Source organism: Chiloscyllium plagiosum, unplaced genomic scaffold (assembly GCF_037043375.1).
Source record: "Chiloscyllium plagiosum isolate Xiang-an unplaced genomic scaffold, Cpla_swu_hap1 HiC_scaffold_4, whole genome shotgun sequence".
NCBI classification, from domain to species: domain Eukaryota; kingdom Metazoa; phylum Chordata; class Chondrichthyes; order Orectolobiformes; family Hemiscylliidae; genus Chiloscyllium; species Chiloscyllium plagiosum.
In genome coordinates this window covers 83854750-83876955 of record NW_028270142.1, presented here as the reverse complement: position 1 = coordinate 83876955, position 22206 = coordinate 83854750, and the positions used below count along the sequence as shown (strand labels likewise).

The 22206-nt window shown below is 37.7% G+C and overlaps 1 protein-coding gene across 2 annotated transcripts in view; it reads right to left on the bottom strand.

Moving 5' to 3' along the window:
* The window catches only part of prkdc (protein kinase, DNA-activated, catalytic subunit), a 248835-nt gene that overhangs the window by 225249 nt on the left and 1380 nt on the right, over positions 1-22206 (bottom strand). For both annotated transcript variants that reach the window (XM_043688290.2, XM_043688291.2), the window contains exons 2-10: positions 13627-13703; positions 12749-12841; positions 12095-12169; positions 8481-8580; positions 7581-7693; positions 7079-7178; positions 6936-6991; positions 5372-5402; positions 3507-3664 (exon numbers count right to left, since the gene is read on the bottom strand). In XM_043688290.2, the coding sequence (XP_043544225.2) occupies positions 3507-3664; positions 5372-5402; positions 6936-6991; positions 7079-7178; positions 7581-7693; positions 8481-8580; positions 12095-12169; positions 12749-12841; positions 13627-13703 (803 nt within the window). The remainder of the gene's footprint in view (positions 1-3506; positions 3665-5371; positions 5403-6935; positions 6992-7078; positions 7179-7580; positions 7694-8480; positions 8581-12094; positions 12170-12748; positions 12842-13626; positions 13704-22206) is intronic.

The following is a 22206-nucleotide window of genomic DNA, read 5'->3' as shown; positions in this document are numbered from 1 at the left end:
TCTGCTTTCTCGCCAAAGATGCTACCATACCTGCTGAGTTTTCTCAGCAATCTCCAAAGTTATAATCAAACTTAAAATGCTCAAAGGTGATCTGACACCATGGTCCACAGTCATGACAATGTTAGCACCATTCCCAATCCCTCAGGACATGCTCCATGGGCTACAACCACCTGCAACCTATATCCACGAAGTTGGGGGGCTTGTCCATCCTCAATCAAGAAAGGTGGTGAGATGTGCTGAATGAGTGAGCACAAGTACAGGGGGGGGTTGAAGACTGTGTTCTTTTTTTTGGGGAGTGGGAAATGATGGGATGGGTGAGAACATTGAGTGAAGATAACACATGCAACAGTGATCATGAGAGACCCAAGTGCTTTGGTGGGAGATGGGTGCAGTAATGGAGTGAGAGTGAGAGGTAGCAGAGAGAAGATGATGGCACTTTCCTGTGTGAAGCAGACAAAGTCATTCAACTCCTTTCTGCATTATTGCGTGTTCCTCCATCCCATGGACACCACACTGAACCAGGTGGTTACTTCTGGCCAAGCTTGCAACTGCTGGTGTTGTGATATCCTCTGGTGGTCCTGTGTAAAAAAGATGTTACTCCTCTACATGGCTCCATCCACCAGGATCTCCAGTCTCCATATTCGAAGTGGGGTATCAACTTGCCATACTCAACCATGGCATTTGGAACAGCAAAGCAATACACAAAGGGCAGTTCTTGGCTTGTAGTATTTGAACCAGTGCACAACTGGGTTTCAATAAAGTTATAAATAACACAACACCAGGTTATAGTCCAACAGGTTTAATTGGAAGCACGCTAGCTTTCGGAGCGACGCTTCTTCATCAGGTGATAGTGGAGGGCTCAATCCGAACAGAATTTATAGCAAAAATTTACAGTGTGATGTAACTGAAATTATACATTGCAAATTTGATTGTCTGTTAAGCCTTTCATCTGTTAGAATACAGTGATAGTTTCACTTCTTTCATGTGTAAATCACGAAACCTTTTTTTAAAAAAGTTGCATTCTTGGGTTAGCTGTTAACAATGGTGATAGCTAGACAATATGTTGAAGATGTTGGCCCCGTGTTCTCTGTCTATGCCCGCATAAACATCATGGCATAGACAGAGAACACAGGGGGCCAACACCTTCAACATATTGTCTAGCTATTCCCATTGTTAACAGCTAACCCGAGAATGCAACTTTTTTAAAAAAAGGTTTCGTGATTTACACATGAAAGAAGTGAAACTATCATGTATTCTAACAGATGAAAGACTCAACAGACAATCAAGGTATTTTTCAATGCATAATTTCAGTTATGTCTATAACTTATAAGAAGTGAAACCATTGTTTCATTTAAACATAATGAAAAGATGTTGAGAAGAGAGTTATGTTATCAATTTTCATCTTGTACTCATCAGGACAGAATTCCAAGAATATCAAATCTGACAGGAACAATTGGGTGATTGGTTGGCATGAGACCCTAGTTGGTAGAGCATTGCCAAGAAGAATGCATTTCGAAACAGTCGTTTTTCACTCTGAGTCGTGCCTGTCAGCTAATGCTAAAAGAAATCATACTCAAAGAATTTCAGTCAACCGAGAAAGCCAAAAACTTGAAATCGACTGTTTAACTACCAACATCGATGCTAATGGTAATCTGTACCACAACAGCCACGATAGTTAACTATTCACTATCCACAATTAATTCAGATATTGAACCGATTTGTTTTTATTTAAATTCGAACCAGGCAAATTTGGGAGTGCTGTAGAGAGTGGTTGACCCTCAGGGTTTTGTTCAATTGCAATGTGTGGACGTGATCTTTCAGTTTGCGAAAGGCAGGGCCTTGTGTGTGAATATATATGGCTCTGGCATGTGTAAGTGAGTCATGATCTTAAATTGGTTGTTAGAGTTATGAACATGATCAATATTAGGTTGTTAATATGATCAGTATTATTTAATAAGTTTTGTCCAACATAAGAATCAGATGTAATGTTGGACACTACAGGCTGAATTTTCCCACACTTTTGCCAAGTGTCAATTTTAGGCTGTTGCATTGAGGCCTGGTAACTTTGCTTCGACAATTTTCTGTCGTGCATCATATTAAGTATGCACTAGGGATCTGTGCTGGATCCACTGTTCTTCATCATTTATACAAATGACTTGGATGAGAATTTAAGAAGCATGGTTAGTAGGTTTGTGCATGACATCAAAATTGGTGGTATAATGGATAGTGAAGAAGATTATCTAAGATTACAAAGGGGTCTTGATCAATTGGGCCAATGGGTCGAGGAGTGGCAGATGGAGTTTAGTTTGGGTAAATATGAGGTATTGCACTTTGATAAGATGAACAAGGGCAAAACTTATGCAGTTAATGGTAGGGTCCTGGGTATAGAACAGAGATCTCGGGGTTCAGTGACATAGTTCTTTGAAAATTGCATCACAGATAGACAGGGTGGTAAAGAAGGCTTTGGCGTGTTTGTTTCATTGCTGAGACCATTGAGTATAGGAATTGGGATGTCATGTTGCAGTTGTACAGGATGTTGGTGAGGCCACTTTTGAAATTCTGTGTACATTTCCGGTCATCCTGCTATAGGAAGCATATTATTAAATTGGAGAGGATGCAGAGTAGATTTACAAGAATGTTACAGGGAACTGGACTGTTTGAATTATAAGGAGAGGCTGGATAGGCTGCGACTTTTTTCACTGGAGTTTAGGAGGTTGAGGGATGACCTCAGAGAGGTTTATAAAATCATGAGGGGCATAGATAAGGTGAATAGCAAAGGTAACAGGGTTCAAAATATTTTCAAAGTGTGAGGAGAAAGATTTAAAAGGCGCCTGAGGACAACATTTTCACACAGAGCGTGATTCATATGTGAAATGAACTGCGAGAGGAAATAGTAGATGCAAGTGCCAGTACAACATTTAAAAAACGTTTGGTCAGGTTGAGAGGGATATGGGCCAAATACAGGCAAACGGGACTAGTTTAGTTTGGGAAACTTGGTCGGCATGGATGAATTGAACCGAAGAGTCTTTTTCTGTGTTGTATGATTATATGTCATCGCTCTTTCACAATATGTGCTTAGCAATGGCAGAGTGCTCACCAGTGCTAACACCTCACAGCCATGGTGCTTTATTTAAACCCGATTTGGAGATGCCAGTGTTGGACTGGGGTGTACAAAGTTAAAAATCACACAACACCAGGTTATAGTCCAACAGGTTTAATTGGAAGCACACTAGCTTTCGGAGTGACGTTTTTTTATTAGGTGATATTGGAGGACACACCTGTAAGGCACAGGATTTATAGCAAAAGTTTACAATGTGATGTGACTAAATTTGTTGAAAAAATCCAAGACAAATGACCAGCTTATGAGGATTCTAGCATTGCTGCACAGCTTCCAGAAAGAGGAAGTTAGATGAAGAATTTTTTTTATTAACCTGTCAGGTACGTCAAATATGTATTACTTGCAAACTCCATTCAAATAGTACAAGAATTAAAGGAAAATTTATTACCTCTTTAAGGAAACTCTCAAGAGCCGCATAGCCAGCTTTTTTCATTTCAACATTAGTATGGCCACACCATTTTGACATTGTTTCAAACAGTACTTGGTAACTGTCCATGAGGCAGGTCTTGAACTGGCTGGCATGTAGTGTGAACAGGCGCAGCCCAGCTAAAAACAGAAAACAAAAAGTGTTGAACTCTCGGACATCCTGCTGGCACATTTATTCAATTTCCCCTTAACAACTAGTTACAGCTGTAGCAATTGCTTAATTTATAAATTTGTAAGCACATCTCAAAATAACCAAGTTGAACAGGGGGAGAATTTAACATTTAAATGTATAATGTTGTATTGATCTATAGAGGCCATAAAGATGCCAAATTCAATCTCTGGTATTTGTTGTTCAATAGCAACCAGGTTGGTATGCTACAATCTATTCGTATCCAACACAAAATAAGCAGCAACATATTTTTACATCTTGATCATTATCATGTGATTCTGTATGCACAAATGCACAGAGGAACCTCGATGATCTGGCATTCGACTATCCAAATTTCGGATTATCTGGACAAGAGCACAAGATCCCGATGCTTGGTTAAACTGTGTTATCCAGCATTCGATTAACCAAACAAAATACTCCTGCCCATGTCATTCAGATAATCAAGGCTCCTCTGTACAATGAGGATGGGATAAATTGCATGGCACTTGATGCTGAAATAGCTGTCCAATATTCAATGAACAACTACACATATTAAGAATGGCCATCTGAGTCTGTTATCAAAAGAGCTGCCAACCTTTTTAAACTTGGTTTTGACACATGCTGGGCAACGTCAAGATAAAATGGAAGTGACAAGTTCATTACAAATTTAAACAATATAATTATCAGTTTTCCGTATATTTTCCTGTGTTTCCTGTCTTTAATACCACTTCCAAAGTTGGGATCCATTTGATGAACATTGATCGACGTCAGTAATCAAAACATTTCAAATTTCAAATGGTTATTGTGTTATGATACCAGCTGGTAGTATTATTGGACAAGTCAGATCTCAAATGAAAATTTGGTTTGCTAGGTCATATTTTGCCTGTTTGGTTTTTAAACAAGGTGACCTTTCACTGAAACACACAATGCTGTATATTTGGTTTAACAAAAACAAAAGATTTACATATAACAAATGTTTAAAGATTTTGAAACACATGGTAAAAACCCAACTCTGTTAGTTCCAAAAGCATTGCATTATAATCCTCAAACAACAGTGAGGATTTCTTTCCCTATCCCACATAGGGATTGGCTCAGTTGCAGCTTCAATTCCTGGTTAAATTGATAACTCTTCCTTGATTTAACAGAAAAATGAGCTTTGACAGTTTCACTACTTCATGACTGCTGGGTTGTAACCAAACACTTCTGGTCTTGAACTTTTAAAGTAAACTCTATACACAGTCCTAAATTCTCTCTCTTTCTCAGGAGCAATCTTTTCAGCCATTCAACTTCAGCCAAGATGTCTGAAAACCTGCCCAAACTGAAACTAAAAAATGTGTATTTCGCATAGAAAGAAACTATTTCAGAACCTTCTGTCCAAAAGCTTAATTCATCACACTGTTTACTTTGTTTGCTTGTAAACTCTCCCAAAGTAAACATAACTCCATTACTCATCAGAACGTCTCCCTCTAATATGGTGTTTCAAAATAAATCATCATGGTTTCAGAAATACGTACAAGTTGATCATTAAAACCCTTCAGACACTCAAAACTCCCATGTGCCATTAGTTCAAAAGCCAAAACTCCAAAATGAAAGACATTAAAATATACATAAACTACGTAGCTTCCATCATAATTGTATACATTTGAAGGAGTGATATAAATTAATCAAAAATATCTTACCTAAAGGAACAGCATATCTCTTTATGTCGATCTGTAAAATGAAACAATTATTTTATTGAAACATACCATTCTGTGTTGCTACTGAATAGTAACATTCGTCGTCTTCTGCTTTTCAGAGGCACTAGACAGTCTATTGCTTCTACTACTGCTTTGTATCCAACAGCATGCACCCAGTTTTTTTTCCAGAAATGAAAGAGAAAAGGGAGGCAAAGAGGAAAATAGAGCGAAAAAGAGAGGGGGGAGAGAGAGTGAGAGACTTAATCTCTTGCTAGTCAATAACTCCCATCAAGTATATTAATTGATAGAGGCCCAGTACTTTGTGACTAAAATTTTCATTTCCTTCGAAACACTGCTTGCAATAAGTCTGAAAACAATACTCCTCTGACTTGGGTGGGTTAGATATCCCTCCAACTGGAAACAGCAAATATGCATATTAACTGAGTTATTGTTGTGTGTGGTGTAGTTCATCAATCCAATGCTCATTTAGGAGTCATCTTTGTCTTGTGTCGAAACAATCATTATGTGAGTAAACCTGCCAACACTTGTGCAACCACTGTTTACTACTATCAGCATATCTAACATATGTCCTATTCATTGCTATGTAGGCAAAATGCAGTTAGAATAGGCAACTTCTGTAAGCAGAAAAAACAAAGCCAAATTGAATCAGCACCCTCAAAGATTATTCATAATGTTGTACAAAACTAAGGTAACCAAAGCCCAACATGCTAAGTCCAAAGTGACCAAATACTCTCAAATACTTTGTTATTGCAGGAACTTAAATTCAAAGTTATTTTCACTTTTTTGAAATAAATCTTTTGGCTAATAGATGGAGAGATAGGATTTCAAATGTTCGGGATCAGGTTACATTACAATATTTTGTAAAATGGGTTTTGAACAATAAGATTTTTTGGATACACAGCAATTGCCCAACCTGATCTTATATTATTGATCAATAAATGTACCAACTGGTGTGGGTTGATTTGGTTTCTCACTTTCCTCCTCGCTCCAGCAAAGAGGATGAGATTAGGACCTCACTCCATCAGGAAACATAATTTGAAAGGGTAGTAGAACACAATCCGAGGGTACTCTGTTCATTTTCCAAAAACTATTTCCCACTGGTTACTCAGTAAGAATCATGTAATGCTTATAAACTGCATATAATTAAAACTAAAATATTAATTTTCCTAAAATTTAACTAAAGCCCAAGCTTGTACATGAAGTGCAAAATCCTAATGGACAATGGAAAGTAAATTATCCAATTACTGTCATATCAAGCCAAACACTATATATTAGATTATTCATCTCTGAAATCACAATATATGCATTAATCCTGCATTTAAAACTATGTTTTGGAAAAGCAATACCTTCAGATATCATGCCCTCGTTAATGTCCCACTACCACCTTGGCAGTTTGCAAACTTCATAGGTCCTTCAGCTAAATTGTGTCTGAAACAACACTGATACTTTGGCACTAAGATTTCTCAATTACCCCAAGGCAATGTTTAACCTTAATTCAGTTACCCTTCCAATGAGCAAGCATTTTTCTACACACTTTTGAACTAACCTTTAAATTTATGGCTTTCACTGCACAGTCAAAAATTTCTCTTGATGTTCTTGGATCTAAAAAATACATACATAAGTAGTTATATTTTTCATGTTTCTGGAGTGCAAGTCAATATTTCAACATAATTTAAACAAGAAACTCACCTTCCTCAATAGATTTAGTGAAGTTTACCATAAGTGCTATTAACCCTCTAAGGCAGCCTGACACCACCAGAAATTTGGGCTGTCTTGTTGCAGAGGTCATCTGAAGAGCGAGAAATTGTAAAAAATTTTATGAAAAGGCTTAACAGTTTCACAGCAAAAAAGAAACCGAGAATATCTTCTCGCTGACCTGTCTAAAAAGACAAGCCTATCAGTACATATTATACCTCAGTGGCAGTATGTGCACACCTCATTTACAGATCAGTGTATCCCATATTTGCCTTGGGAAAAGCTATGGGAGACTGGCAATACATGGAAAACAGTAGCTAAGTATATCACCTTCAACATTTATTTTTCTTTAACATAATCAATGCAAAGACAAAACAGAGGGCACGCAATTTCTGCACCTGGTGGAAAGACGACTTTGAGGGGTGAAAAACATCTAAAAATAGCAATGCTTACAAACAAAATTGTACATTACAAAAAAACAGGATTTCAAACTCACCTGTATTTTCAATTCATTCAAATAGGCACGATAAAGCTTTTCAGAATTATCAAGCATTTCAGTAGGCTGCACTTCAGCTAAAACACCCAACAGCTCATATACTTTCTCCAACACTGTGAAACAAGTCATTTAAAATAAATATTAATACAAACATCTTTGTTTCCTATAAAGGTTTACATAAATAAATGACTGTTATATTTATTAAAATGTATGAAACATATGACTTCCAGAATAAGCAAACATGCCTATAGCTATTGAAGACCATAGACTGGTGTTTTATCAAATCTTACTCAGTGAAGTGAATGATAGTTTCATGCTGAAAAATGGCACACCTTCCAATGATTACTGTGTCACACTTATCCATTTACCATGCAAAACATCCAATTCCACTTCAAAGTAACACTGCCAGTTCTGACGGCAGTAAACATTCCTAAATCAATCATAGCACTGATGAATTATAACATGGATTATCACTGTATTATCCTAAACATGGCAAGCAAATCTCTGCATGCTGCATTACCCCCTCCTTTTGCATTGTGATGTCATCTTTTTTATCAAACTGTATGATCTTTTAAAAGGAAGACTTGATCATCTGTTCCTATTAAGGAGTTGTAACTACCATACGTTATTTCTGAATGCCATTAACATGCATTTCACCAGAGATCTTGGATGGGATTTGAATAGCAGAAATTGCCAGATACAGAAATTAAAACTGCCAATCTATTTCCATTCTCCCATTTTCTTAAAATATTACATGATGAAAATAGAAAGTGGTAGAATTTTTATAAAATCCTGCAGTGGCTTGCTATGGTTATTCACAGTTTTGAAAAAAAAGGATCAGAAATGTTGCCTTTTGTGCTTCTCTAACAAATGGTTAATATGAAGTAAAAATAAACACACCTGTGTCTGGAAGTTTGCTCTTCTGCGCCAATTCCCCGTAGAATTTATTGAACATGTCTCCGATTTTAAATTCTTGTAGACAGACTTTACTGTGTAACAACTGAAATTTCATCTGAATGTTATTTATTTTTTTGATAAATGAAAAAAGCAAATTACACGACAGTTATTCGAAGTGCTAGAGTTAGCTTTTAGCATTGGTAGGCTTACATAAATAACAAGGCTTTAAAGGATCACTGTAATGGCTCAACATAATCAATGCCTTTGCACATTAATTCACTGCCAAATCTTACAACCAAAACAGTATCAGTTGGTTAATTTCAACTAATGTTACGTACAGGTATTTAACACAAAATGTCTGTCATAGCATTGTCTTCCGATACAATTTAATACTTACAGATTTAAATGGATTTTCTAAATGATATAGCCAAACATTTTACTGCATTTGAGATAAACTACTGCAGCTCATTCAACAATAAAGGCCAACATTCCAATTGCCTTCCACATTAGCTGCTGAATTTCAATGCATGCACAAGGACCTGCAAATCTCTCTGTGCTGCAATTTCTTACAGTCTTTTCAGATTTAAATAATATGCAGCTCTTCTATTCTTTGTGCTAAAGTGCATAACCCTACATTTGTCCACATTATATTCCCTCTGCCAAGCTTTGCCCACTTACCTAACCTGTCTATAACCTATGTAGACTCTTTAAATCATCGTCACTACTTGCCTTCCCACCATTTTTTGTCATCCACAAAGGTGTACAGAGTGCATTCACTTTCCTTATCCGAGTCATTGATATATAATGTAAATCACTGTGATAACAGGATTCCTGTAGCACTTTCACAAGTTACAGGCTGCCATCTGAAAACGCTCCCTTTATCTCTGCACTCTCTCTTCTTCTAGTTCGTCAATCCTCTATCCACGCTAATATATTGCCCCAACCATCATGGGCTCTTGCCTTATTAAGTAGCTTATCAAATGCCTTTGGAAATCCAAATATATTATATCCACTTGTTCTCCTTTATTTCTCCTGCTTGTTAACTCAAAAGCCTGTAATAAACTTGACAGGCAGGATTTCCCCTTTATGAAGATATGCTGACTCTGATTGATGATATTATGTATTTTAAATGTACAATTAAATCCTTTATAATAGATTCTAATATTTTTCCAATGACAGATGTGAAAACTGGCCTTTCATTGCCTACTTTTTGTCTCTCTCTCTCTTTTTAATTAAAGGTGTTATATTATCAGTTTTCCAATTCTCTAGACTTTCCAAGGATTCTTGGAAGATTACTACCAGTGCATCCATTATCCTTTTAGCTATCAGCCTTTAGCTCCATTCATTTTTTATCAGTACTTTTTCTCTGGTGATAATTATTGAGTCTATTTGTTCGCTTTCTTGGCCCCCTTAATTATTTAGTACTTTTGGAATGCCATTAATATCCTCTACCACGAAGACTGGTGCAAAATATTTATTTAACTCCTTTTCAGTTCCTAGTTTCCATGTATTATTTCACTAGCCTCATTCTCTAAGAGGTCTATGTTCACTCTGGCCTCTCCATCCTTTTCTCCATATTTAAAGACGATATTTAATATTACTTGCTCATTTGCTCTCATAGTCTATATTCTCCCTGTTTATTATTTTTGGACATCTTTTGTTGGCTTTTAAAATTTTCTCAATCCCCAGTTTACCAGTAATTTCTGCCACTTTGGATTTTTTTTTCTTTCAGTTGGATACTACCTTTAACTTCCTTGGTTAACCGTGGTCAGTTCATAGTTTTTCTAGAGCCCTTCCTCACTTAGATATATCTTCATTATGAACCATGAACTATCTTTGTAATCTGTCTGCCATTGTTCTTCAACAATCTTTTGTGCTAAGCCGCTTTTCCTAGTCCATTCCAGCAATTGTCAGCCCTCATCCTCATGTAATTATCCATAATTAGGTTTAGCATAGTTCAATCTGACACAGGTTTCTCCTTCTCAAACTGAGTGTCAAATTCTACCATGTTGTGGTCACTCTTAATCTGAGGTCTTTTATTAAACCTGCTTGATCACACAGTATCAGATAGAAAATAACCTGATCCTTGTTTCGAACAATGTTCTCAGAAACTGCACTGAATACACTCTATGAATTCTTCCTCATAGGTATTGTTATCAATTTGATCGAGAATCTAAATGAAGATTTAAATCAACCATGGTTCATGCAATGGCTTTTTAAAATGTATTCTTATTATATCAATATTTATTCTCAGTCCTACAAAACTGCTACTTTTAGGGGATCTATGGACTGCTCCCCCCAGTACCTCCATCTGGATTCTACATAATCCAAACCAGCATCATGTCTTGCTTCATTATTATTCCGTCTCTCACTAACGAAGCTACTACACCATCCCTCCCTTTCTGCTTTTCACATATTCCTGAAAATTCAGCCCCCAACTTTAATCTCTTCGTAACCGTGTCTCCATAATGGCTACAAGATCAAATCCAAAACCTCGACTTGTACCATTTAGTCATTTGTTTTGATCCAAATTCTGCAGACATTTAAGTGAAGGGCCATTAAATTTGCTTTTTTACCATTTTTTTCCCCTTTGACCCTATTTGTTTCCTTTTGCCTGTACACACTATCCCTCCTGACCCACTTCGGGTTTCATTAACAAAATAGTTGCCATGCAATGTTGCTGTTTTGTTTGAAAGCCTATATAATCTCCCGAGCACCCATTCTAATTAGTTCAAAGACCTTGTTGCACCCCTAGATATTCAGATCAGCAGGGTACTGATCCCAAGTCAAGCCACTCTGAAACTTGGCTTGTCCAGTATTGCCATTAACTCTGATCATAATACTTAGTCTTTCATTGTTCATTATATAAGTAAAATCTATATTGTGAAAATTATCAAATCAGAGCTTGTTTTAAAACATCAAAAAGCATAACTACCTTATGCTCTGAAATACTTCACTCACTACAGATGTGCTGGCAAATGTGATAGCCACTTTTCACCCCTTTTACTTTTGCCTACAAGATGAGAAATATTAGTGCCAATAAATGGAAGAAATTTTAATTTCAGGCATCAGATATTGATATTAAAAGTACTTCAAGTACAGTAATGCCAAATGCAGGGTAAAGGTCCCATTGTTTACCCCAACTTCCATCAGCTGCACAAGTTATGATGAAATAAATGAGAAGTCAATCTGTTCATGTCATATTATTTAACGGGGTGAATTTGAACTAGAACAGGAAGAATTGCCTGTTATTCTCCGGATACAGCTATGGAAAATTTAGAGTACAACTGGAATTGGTACACAATTTATCCAATAATGCAGTGTTCCCCAAGGACTGCACTGAATTATCAGCCTAAATTGTGCACTTAAACCTGAGAAAGATGATTGGATGCATAGTCTTCTAAACCAGAAAGAAAGGAGCCAACTTAACTAAACTGTTATTAACAAATTTATGTTCATTATATCTATTTGAGGAAATGCATGTCTAGCACACAAGGATTAACATTCATTAATTATAATCCATACTAAGCATTTTTCAAAAAGATTCTTTAAAAATCAAAGCTGATTGCTTGTGAAGTATTCCCAAAAATGAACTGAATGAGACAAAATGATCCTACCACAAGGAGGAGGTCTAAGGCAGCAACCTTACACTTTGCAGCCTTTTCTTTGGTGTACATCACAAGACACACATCCTTAAAAAAAAGACAATAAACATATATAATTCTCCTTTTCATGCATCACATACTTGCACATCACTTCAATATTCAAGCACATAATAGTGTCCTGAGACTTTGCAGTTTTTCCTTCAATTCACTGTACAGGTATTCATAACACAGCCAAATCTGAAAACCCTTCCAACACCCAGCAAAGTTAGCAAAGTTAGAATCACTTTACAAACAACTAAATTGTGCTTCCTATTTCAAATGGAGATATTCCCAGAGATACTTTGACTTAGTTGGTGAACATTCATATTCACAAAGGGCAGCAGATCACATCTTTACTTCGAAATTCATCAAGTGACACTTTATGCAGTATCATTTATTAATGTTCAAGTTATATTTACACTCTAAATGGCTTCGTTACATAATGGAGTGCTTCAGAGGAACTTCCTACACAGTAAAAATTAAAAGTGTTTAAAAAAAAAGACTATAAAAACAAAGCCGATTATTTTCATTCCCTAAGTATGCTGCCAAACTACACATATCCTGTTATACTTAACTGAGTGCATATTCACAGGTTCATTCAGAAACTGGAAGACAAAAGTCCCTTACCTTGATGTCAAGAGCATATGGTCCAACTGTCTCTTTGATCTTTTCAACAAATGCAGTAATTAACTTCAAAACGTCTTCTCTACAATCCCGAAACTGGAAGTCAAATGAGATTTTACAAATATGTTACATAATACATTATTAAACTAAAAACTGCTAACAACACATTTGGTAGTTGCAAAGTCAGCCTTATTCAGTGATAGAATACAGATTTAAGAATCTGAAAATTGTAAATTCAAATCTCATCCAGAGACTTGAGCACAAAACCTAGGCTTACACTTCAATGAAGTAGGAGTCAATTTCTAGAATCTGTACCAAAAACAAATGTTGCGAGATCACAGAGGGACAGGCAGCATCCAAGGAGAGAAAGCAAGCTAACATTCTGAGTCTATAGGTGACTTTTCGTCTGACTCTGAGACCCAGATAATATTCAGAGGACCTGGGTTTGAATCCCACCTTAGCAGATGGTGGAATGTGAATTCAATAAATATTTGGAATTAAGAGTCTAATGATGACCGTGAATCCATAGTCAATATTCAGAAACACCAATGTGGTTCATGGTTTGGTCTGGCCGACATGTGACTCCAAAGTCACAGCAACGTGGTTGACTCTTAACTGTCCAATGGGCAATAAATGCTGGCCTAGCCAGCGACGCCCTCATCCCGTTAATGAATATTTTTTACAAAGCTGCTTCTCCTGGTGTCCTAGTTAGTATTAATCTCTAAAATAGATTACCTGGTCAGTATCATACTGCTGTTTGTAGGAGGTTGCCACATCTCCTAAACTGCAATTAACAACACAGGCTATCAGGCTCTTTCGCAAATTCAGCAGTTATGAAAGGCGTTATATGAATGCACAGCTTTCCTTGATGGAAAACTTACCTCTTCATTGCTTAGTGATTTTCGAAGGAAAATCAGTAACCCTTCATCCTTTGAGAACACCAATGAACTGTGTAGGGCTGTACATAAACAAAAGAAATGTGAGAATACACTATCAAAAGAAACACAAATTATTCATCACACAAAAATATGTGCGTTCATTTGAAAAATGACTAGTGTTATTAGTATTAGAGTATTTACCATAACTTTGAAATATTCAACTTACTCAATACTGTAACAGCAAATTAGTGTTTAAGGAGAATTTTAATTCATCAGTACACTTACAGACAGCTTGGTCAACAAATTGTAGTTACAAACTGCAGATACATTTCATATTAATATTGTATTTTGTGGTAATATTGGAGAGTCACTTTCCTATAGTCACCATCGGAGAACTCCTAGCTACTTATCCATGTTTCTTTGATCTAGTATTATGATACTGGCTGATGGTATTTCAGATCAAGTCAGATTCCAGAATGAAACCTGGCTTGTTCAATCATAATTATGTTTTTTGTTTAATTGGTTCCTGGTGGTAATTCACAAACATATTCACACAAAGATGATTTTTTAAATAACAGAATGGAGTTTATTACAAAAGGAATAAAAAGATAATCCAAATATCTACATATAGAAGCATGTTAGAATGATCTTAAATTATGCAGCAAAACAATGTTTCAGCCTGCTTCCCAACACTATCCATTATAGAAATTCGAGTTACAGTACAGGTTCTGGTATAACGCAAGTTGCATCATTGCGAATTGGCTATAATGCAATTGACAAATTGTGGACGCTGTTTGGATAACATGAACTTTCTGCTGACTGGGTATAGCAATTTTCTATAGTGCGAGGTTGCACAGGAACGCAACTGTCATGTTTTAGCAGAACAACCTGTATTCTCTAAACTCCTCACATTTACTTTGCCATGGACTGTGGGTACAACTCAATGAATCCTTTTCAAATCTGTTGCAATGAACTTTTTCACTAATTTGTTAGCCTAAACAATTCTAATAACCTGCAGATTTCTAACTAAACTCTCCTGGTATGGAAGTTTTACAACTAAACTTTCAACTGAGATGACGTATTCCCTGAACTGACCTGAACTACTTCTGGGAGGAAAAACTAAACTTACTTCTAAACTCAACAATGACGTCCTCCAAATGAAATTAAAAGCTTTCTCACTCCTCGATTCTTCTGAATTGGAAACAAAATAAATGACCACACATGTTTACCCTGCCAGAGACAAAAGGTATAAGTGTCCTTCCATCAACACTACAGGGGTCTGCAGTCATTTGCTTTCTGACAAAATATTAAATTTATTCGCTGTTCCAGAAGCTCTCTGACCTAGCCTTTTATCAACAAAATCCTTCATAGAAGTAACCAACATCCAACTGCCTCTGCTTTTAAATCTAAATTCCAAAAATGTTCTTGCGCTCTTCAACACTCCAACCATTGCCAGATTAGCAAACCACGATCAGGACAAACCTCTTAGAGTCATAGAGATGTACAGCATGGAAACAGACCCTTCAGTCCAACCATCCATGCCGACCAGATATCCCAACCCAATCTAGTCCCACCTGCCAGCACCCGGCCCATATCCCTCCAAATCTTTCCTATTCATTTACCCATCCAAATGCCTCTTAAATGTTGCAACTGTACCAGCCTCCACCACATCCTCTGGCAGCTCATTCCATACACGTACCACCCTCTGTGTGAAAAAGTTGCCCCTTCGGTCTCTTTTATATCTTTCCCCTCTCACCCTAAACCTATGCCATCTAGTTCTGGACTCCCTGACCTCAGGGAAAAGACTTTGTCTACTTACCCTAACCGTGCCCCTCATAATTTTGTAAAGCTCTATAAGGTCACCCCAAGAGCCTCCAACGCTTCAGGGAAAACAGTCCCAGACTGTTCAGCCTCTCCCTATAGCTCCAGTCCTCCAACCCTGGCAACATCCTTGTAAATCTTTTCTAAACCCTTTCAAGTTTCACATCTCTTGAAGCCAATTTAAATCAAAACTACCAATGGAAAAGAACTAAAACAAGATTGTCTGCTGTCAATTCCAAGCCTCACTACTCTTCTATCCATAAACATCACATCAAATGTCTCACCCTGTTTCTTCACCTCAACAAGAAATGCATAGATAAGTTTATAAAAAAACGGCTGTTGATAACATTTCAAAGAGTGAATGAAATGAGTTTACCAAATTCAGTACAGCGGCAAAAGCCAGATGCTGAAAAGTCACACCAAAACTGAATCATTAGCCTCTGCCATATAATGAAATAACATGGATTAGAATCCAGGTTCCCAGACTCACATTTGGACTGCAGACAGTGAGTGGAACATGGTAGCACTTTCCCAGCAGAAAGGGGAAATCTCATTGTTTTATTTTATGCCACTCTCACATTTCCCAATGGCTTCTTGCAGAGCAAGACAGATATGAAACCGGAGAAAAACTGCAGTGGATCCTTTAATGGTGTTTTAGAAGATATTATACTGGCCCTGGCCATAGTAAAGATGATTAGATACATGACAAAAGGAAGAGTTGGGAAAATAGCAGAGAAGTACAAGAGAAAAAAAAGTTGACAGTGTGGCCCGCCAGGCACGACAGAAACAATTGCTGGCTTTACCACCACCAAATGAGAGAGATACTGTGAAGGATGGGGTCATCTCAGTGGATAATTTTTGAGATTATAGAGACCAAAGAGATTTACTTTGTTGTCACACTATTATATTGGATACAAGGCTGGCTAATAGGACTACAGGACAAAGAAGCAGAAGTAGGCCATTCAGCCCATTGAGTCTGTTCAATGAGATTATAGATGTGTAAATCTTCAAAATTCTCCTGCCATTTCCCTGTAAACCTTGATTCCATTGTGGTTAGATTTTCAATCCTGGCCTCAAATATACTTAATGATCCAACCTTTACACGCCTTCTTTTTTAATTCGTTGAGGGCATCGCTGGCCAGGCAGCATTTATTGCCCATCCCTAATTGCCCAGAGGACAGTTAAGAACCAATCACATTGCTATGGGACTGGAGTCACATGTAAACCAGACCAAGTAAGGATGGCAGTTTCCTTCTCTAAAGAACATTAGTGAACAGGATGGGTTTTCAAAGTTTGGGTGAAGATTTGTAGCTCGGGTGCTCGTTGTTGTGGTTCTGTTTGCCGAGCTGGAAATTTTTGTTGCAAACGTTTCGTCCCCTGTCTAGGTGACATCCTCAGTGCTTGGGAGCCTCCTGTGAAGCGCTTCTGTGGTGTTTCCTCCGGCATTTATAGTGGCCTGTCCCTGCCGCTTCCGGTTGTCAGTTTCAGCTGTCCGCTGTAGTGGCCGGTATATTGGGTCCAGGTCGATGTGTTTGTTGATGGAGTTTGTGGACAGGCCACTATAAATGAAAGGTATAAGTGGTCATGGTGTTTTGTTTGATGTGTTTTCTGAGTCAGCTTGGAGTTTGCCAACAGGACATAAAATTGGCTTGATGATAGGAGACAGAGGGCCATTATGGAGAACTGTTTTTTGAACTGGAGCCTTGTGACCAGTGATGTTCCATAGGGATTGGTACTGGGTCCACTTTTGGTTGCCATTTATATGTGATTTGGATGAGAATATAGAAAGCACAGTAAATTTACAAATGACACTAAAACTTTCCCCTCCTGGTTACAGCCCCGCCCTTGTTTTACCAACGTGACAGGGAAGAAGGCTTATCTAAGATTACAAAGAGATCTTAATCATTGGGATAATGGGCAAAGGAGTGGCAGATGGAGTTCAATTTGGATAAATGTGAGGTATTACATTTTTGTAAAACAAGGGCAGGGCTTATATAATTAGCGGTAGATCCCTGGTAATGTTGTTGTCGAACAGAGAGACCTAAAGGTTCAGATACATAGTTCTTTGAAAGTTGCATCACAGGTAAACAGAGCGATTAAGAAGGCATTTAGCACACATGCCTTCATTGTTATATCTTTTGAGTATAGGAGTTGGGATGTCATGTTGAGATTGTACAGGACACTGGTGAAGCCACTTCTACTGTGTACAGTTCGGTTTGCCCTGCCATATTATTAACTTGGAGACTTTTTCCCACTAGAGCATAAGAGATTGAGGGGAGACTTCAGAGGTTTGTAAGGTGAATAGAAAGGGTCTTTTCCATAGGATGAGAGAGTTCTAGATTTTAGGCGGCATATTTTTAAGGTGGGATGAGAATGTTTTAAAAAAGGACAAGGAGCAACTTTTTTTTTGACAAGACAGTAGTTCACGTGTGAAATGAACTACCAGAGGAAGTGGTAAATGCAGGTACAGTTACAACATTTAAACGACATTTGGATGACTACACAAATAGGAAAGGTTTGGAGGGATATGGGCCAAACGCAGGCAAGTAGGACTAATTTAGTTTGGGAACATGGCTCACGTAGACTAGTTAAACTAAAGGGTCTGTTTCTATGCTGTATGACCATCTATGAACTAAAGAGCAACCCCTTATTCTGAGATTATGGTCTCTCGTCTTAGATGCTCTAAGAAGAGGAAACAATCTCTTAACAATCAACCCTGTCAAACATAGCACCCCCTCCTCTGAAACTTGCATCCATAATTCGATGTCCATAACCAATCACTGCAATGATAGAAAGGAGAACAGCATAGAAGATTTTGACTGAGTAGCAGACATGCAGGAACTGAGAAAAGGAAGGAACCAATGATCAAACATAGATTATTTCAGAGACGATAATGTACAAGGAGGAAGGGGGAAAAAGATACTGCTGGAAAATGCTGCCTGCATTAAAGCAGATAAGAATTGAACAAGTGAGTCTGGTTGTGGAATGGGTGAGAATGGAGCTGTTAACAAAACCAAATAATGTACAAAGTTAGAGTTAACTATGGTGACAAACTACAAGGGTGATTGGTGTCACAGATCAACATAATCTCAGTTTTGAGCACTGTGAAAGCCTGAATGAAGGAATTCAAACAGAGAACTCCAGGGGTGACAAGTCACATAAACATAGGAAGTAGCAGGAGACTACTCAGTCCTCAGGATGATTCAATAAGATGACCTATTTGTGTATTGAATTCCATAGTCCCATCTAGTCTTAGATTCTTGTTACACAGGGGAATCAATCACTGCCTTTATTCAACTACTTCATTTCTACTGCGTTCTGAGTCTGCATTTCAAAGTCACAACTTCACCCATAAAAGTTCTTTGCATCTCTTTGCAAAAGGATGTCCTCTAATTTTAAAATACTCTCTCCAATTCTGGATTCATCGACAAAAGTAAATATCTTTATTCACACCCACCTTGTCAAGACCATTCAGGATTTTAAGATAGTCACTTCTCACTCTTCCAAATTCTAGTGGAAACGAGCCCAGACTGTCCAACCTACTGTTCACTGATCCCAAATATCAATATTGAAAACTACAAATGCACCATTGTAAACTTCCTGTGAACAGTTTCCAATGTATTTCATCCTTCTTTAAACAAGACTAAGTTAAACAAAAGCGAAAAATCATCTCAATGTCCTGTATAGTGTTACATCTTCACATTTGCTCTCTAGTCCTCACATAATAAAGAATAACATCCATTTAGCCGTCTCAATTATATGCTGCACTCGCATAATAGCTTTTTGCAATTGATCTACTTAAAGACATGAATCCCCCTGCATCTCTGATTTCTGCCATCATTCTCCATCTAAATAATAGTTTTTTTCATTCTTGCTGCTAAAAAGTGAACTTGACATTTTCCCACATCACATGCCAATCTGTCATAATTTTACCCACTCACTCAACTATATATATATCCTCCTGCATTCTAATCTTCTTTACGACATATTTTCAACTGTCTGTTTAAGTAATTTACGATAGAACAATCAAGAGCAGACTCTTTGAAGAGATAAGTGATTAGACTTTAAAAAGGAGGGGAATTGTGTCCGTATCAAAGGAGCTACTTACAGTAGTTCTGACAATTATGAGGAGGTAGGGTCATTCAGTGGTGACAATTGGGTGACGACTGGATCAAGTGACAAAGAATTGTGTCTTTGAGATAAACATAAGATGTGGAAATGCTATTTAGCGATATGGACAGGGATTTCAGCCTGATATGAAAATGCAAACAGACTGGCAGAGGGAGGTACGTTGTAATGCCCATCATTACTTGGCGAGCCTATTTGCAAGATTCAGCCATTTTGCCAGAGGCCAGTTCAGGTTGAAGGAAAAGAAAAGGAGGCAGAAATATTCAGTCAGTCTCAGGACTCTGACAGCGACCAAAGCACATTAGCTACCTGGAAGTAGCCTCCCAGTGGCAGGCCAGGGGGCACTATTCCTGTGAGACTTTGAGGGTAGCCCTCTATTGCCCACCTGGCCATAGCTACAGCAACATATCACCTTATAGAAGGATACTTTATATACTCCAAACTTATGACCCAGTAGCTACAACCTTTTATTTTTTCTCTCAAAGTTGATTTAGCTATGCCAAGAGGTACTCCATGTATCCGTCAAGTGGACTACAGGACCTTGTGTGCTGATGGGCCTGCAATAGATAATTCTACATGTACTTTGGTCACAACTGAGCTAATATAGCCAATTCACATCAAGTTACTGCTTCCATCAGTGCATGGACAATGACCCACAAAAAACCTTGCCTCAAAATTCTGGACTGGAGATAAAACACTGAAGGATCAAGAGTGTGAAAAAGGAAGGCTTAGTGGCTGAGCCAGCTGCGAGGATAATTTTAATCTTGAAATTAAGTCTGTAACCTCCTCCTATAACATATTGAACATCAGAACAAGGGAGTTAAATAGGATGATTTGGGAGATGGTAGTTTAGTCATTTAGTCTGGGATTTGTTTCATCCTCATTGACAAAGAATGATCCCTATGGAAAGGGAGATGTGGTATTTTGAAAGTCAAAACACTGCCAATGACTAGCTATACCTCAGTACAGTCAAGCCTGTGTCTTTTTAGATCCCCAGGAAATGTAAACTACGCTTTGGAACAAAGCTATCAATAGACTGTGAAAATCATGGTGCAAGTGAAGTCAGCAGAATGAGAATTAACAAGTAGACTTAGTAGACAATGACAGCAGGGGCACAATAACAATTCCCATACAAAGTACCTGGAGGAGTAAGGTAGCTTGGGGTAGAAAGGTGGTTGGACAAAGTGTTGGCCAGGAAGCATTGTCAATAATTGGAAAACAGAAGGACCAGATTTTTTTTTAATTATCCAATGAATTAACAAAGAACAAGAGTTGGACACAATAAGCTGGTTCTGGTTTTATAAATTCTTTATTTCAAAATTGAAATGTAAATTTCAACTTCATATTTTCCTGCCAGATTTCTCATTCGACAACCTCCCCTTAACCTGAAGGTTTGCTCAGTTCCACTATTCAGCCTTTAAACCTGCATGTCACCCATTTCCAGACCTCTCAAATATTATCCTGAGCATAACATCAATGGGAAAATGAATGTAGTCTGGGGATAAGGGGCCTTTGATTTTCAACCTCCACTTTGTGGAAGTGCTGCCTTCAAGTTAGTACCCTCTCCATCAGTAAATCAAGACTAGCCAACATGAAAACTTTACACATCGCAACAGACTACACAAACCAACAATTAGATTTTTATACTGAAATGTTCTTTCAGAAGGCACGTCTAAAATTATTTCACAGAAGGGACTTACATTCTCCCCTTAACTGCGTAGGTTTCTTCCAGTGCTCTAGTTTCCTCAAATAGTCCAAAGATTTGGAGCTTAGGTGGATTAGCCATGCTAAGTTACCCGAGACGTGCAGGCTAGGGGAATTAGCCATGGGAAATGCAGGGTTATAGGGATAATGTAGAAATTAAAAATCATGACACCAGGTTATAGTCTAACAGGTTTATTTGGAAGCATGAGCTTTTGGAGGGCTGGTGCTCCAAAAGCGAATGGTTTCAACTAAGCCTGTTGGACTATAACCTGGTTTTGTGATTTTTAACTTTATCCACCCTAGTCCAACACCGTCTCCTCCACATCATGGATAAGGTAGAGACATGGATCTGGGTGGAATGCTCTGTGAAGGGTCGGTGTGGACTCAATGGGCTAAATGGCCTGCTTGCACACTGTCAGGATTCTATAAAATAACATACTATCACTTAATCTTTGACAAGGAAGAATAACTTTTACTATTCCTGTGTAGCAACTCTGCCTGGGTTAACACATGATAGAAACTAATTCAATACGACATGATCAACTTCTGGCAATACCAACCTCCTAAACATATATCAGACGATTGATGAAAAACTACCTTCGCAACTTTGACAACTATAATCTACTCAATTCAGACCGGTGTAATTCATGTATTTAGCACCAAGTTCTCAGTTCACTGGTATTTTGATAATTCAATAGACAACTTAAAATATTAAAATAATTGCTGGCTTTTTGTTACCTCAATGCATTACAATTCCAAAATCTGACAAAAATGGTAAAACAACGGTCAATATCCATAAAGTTACTTTGAAGCTGACTCAGAAAACACATCAAACAAAACACCATAACCACTTATACCTTTCATAACATATTGACAAAGAGACTTTGGAAGCCAGTTATCTGACGAGTTATAAACTTGTTTTGACCCTTT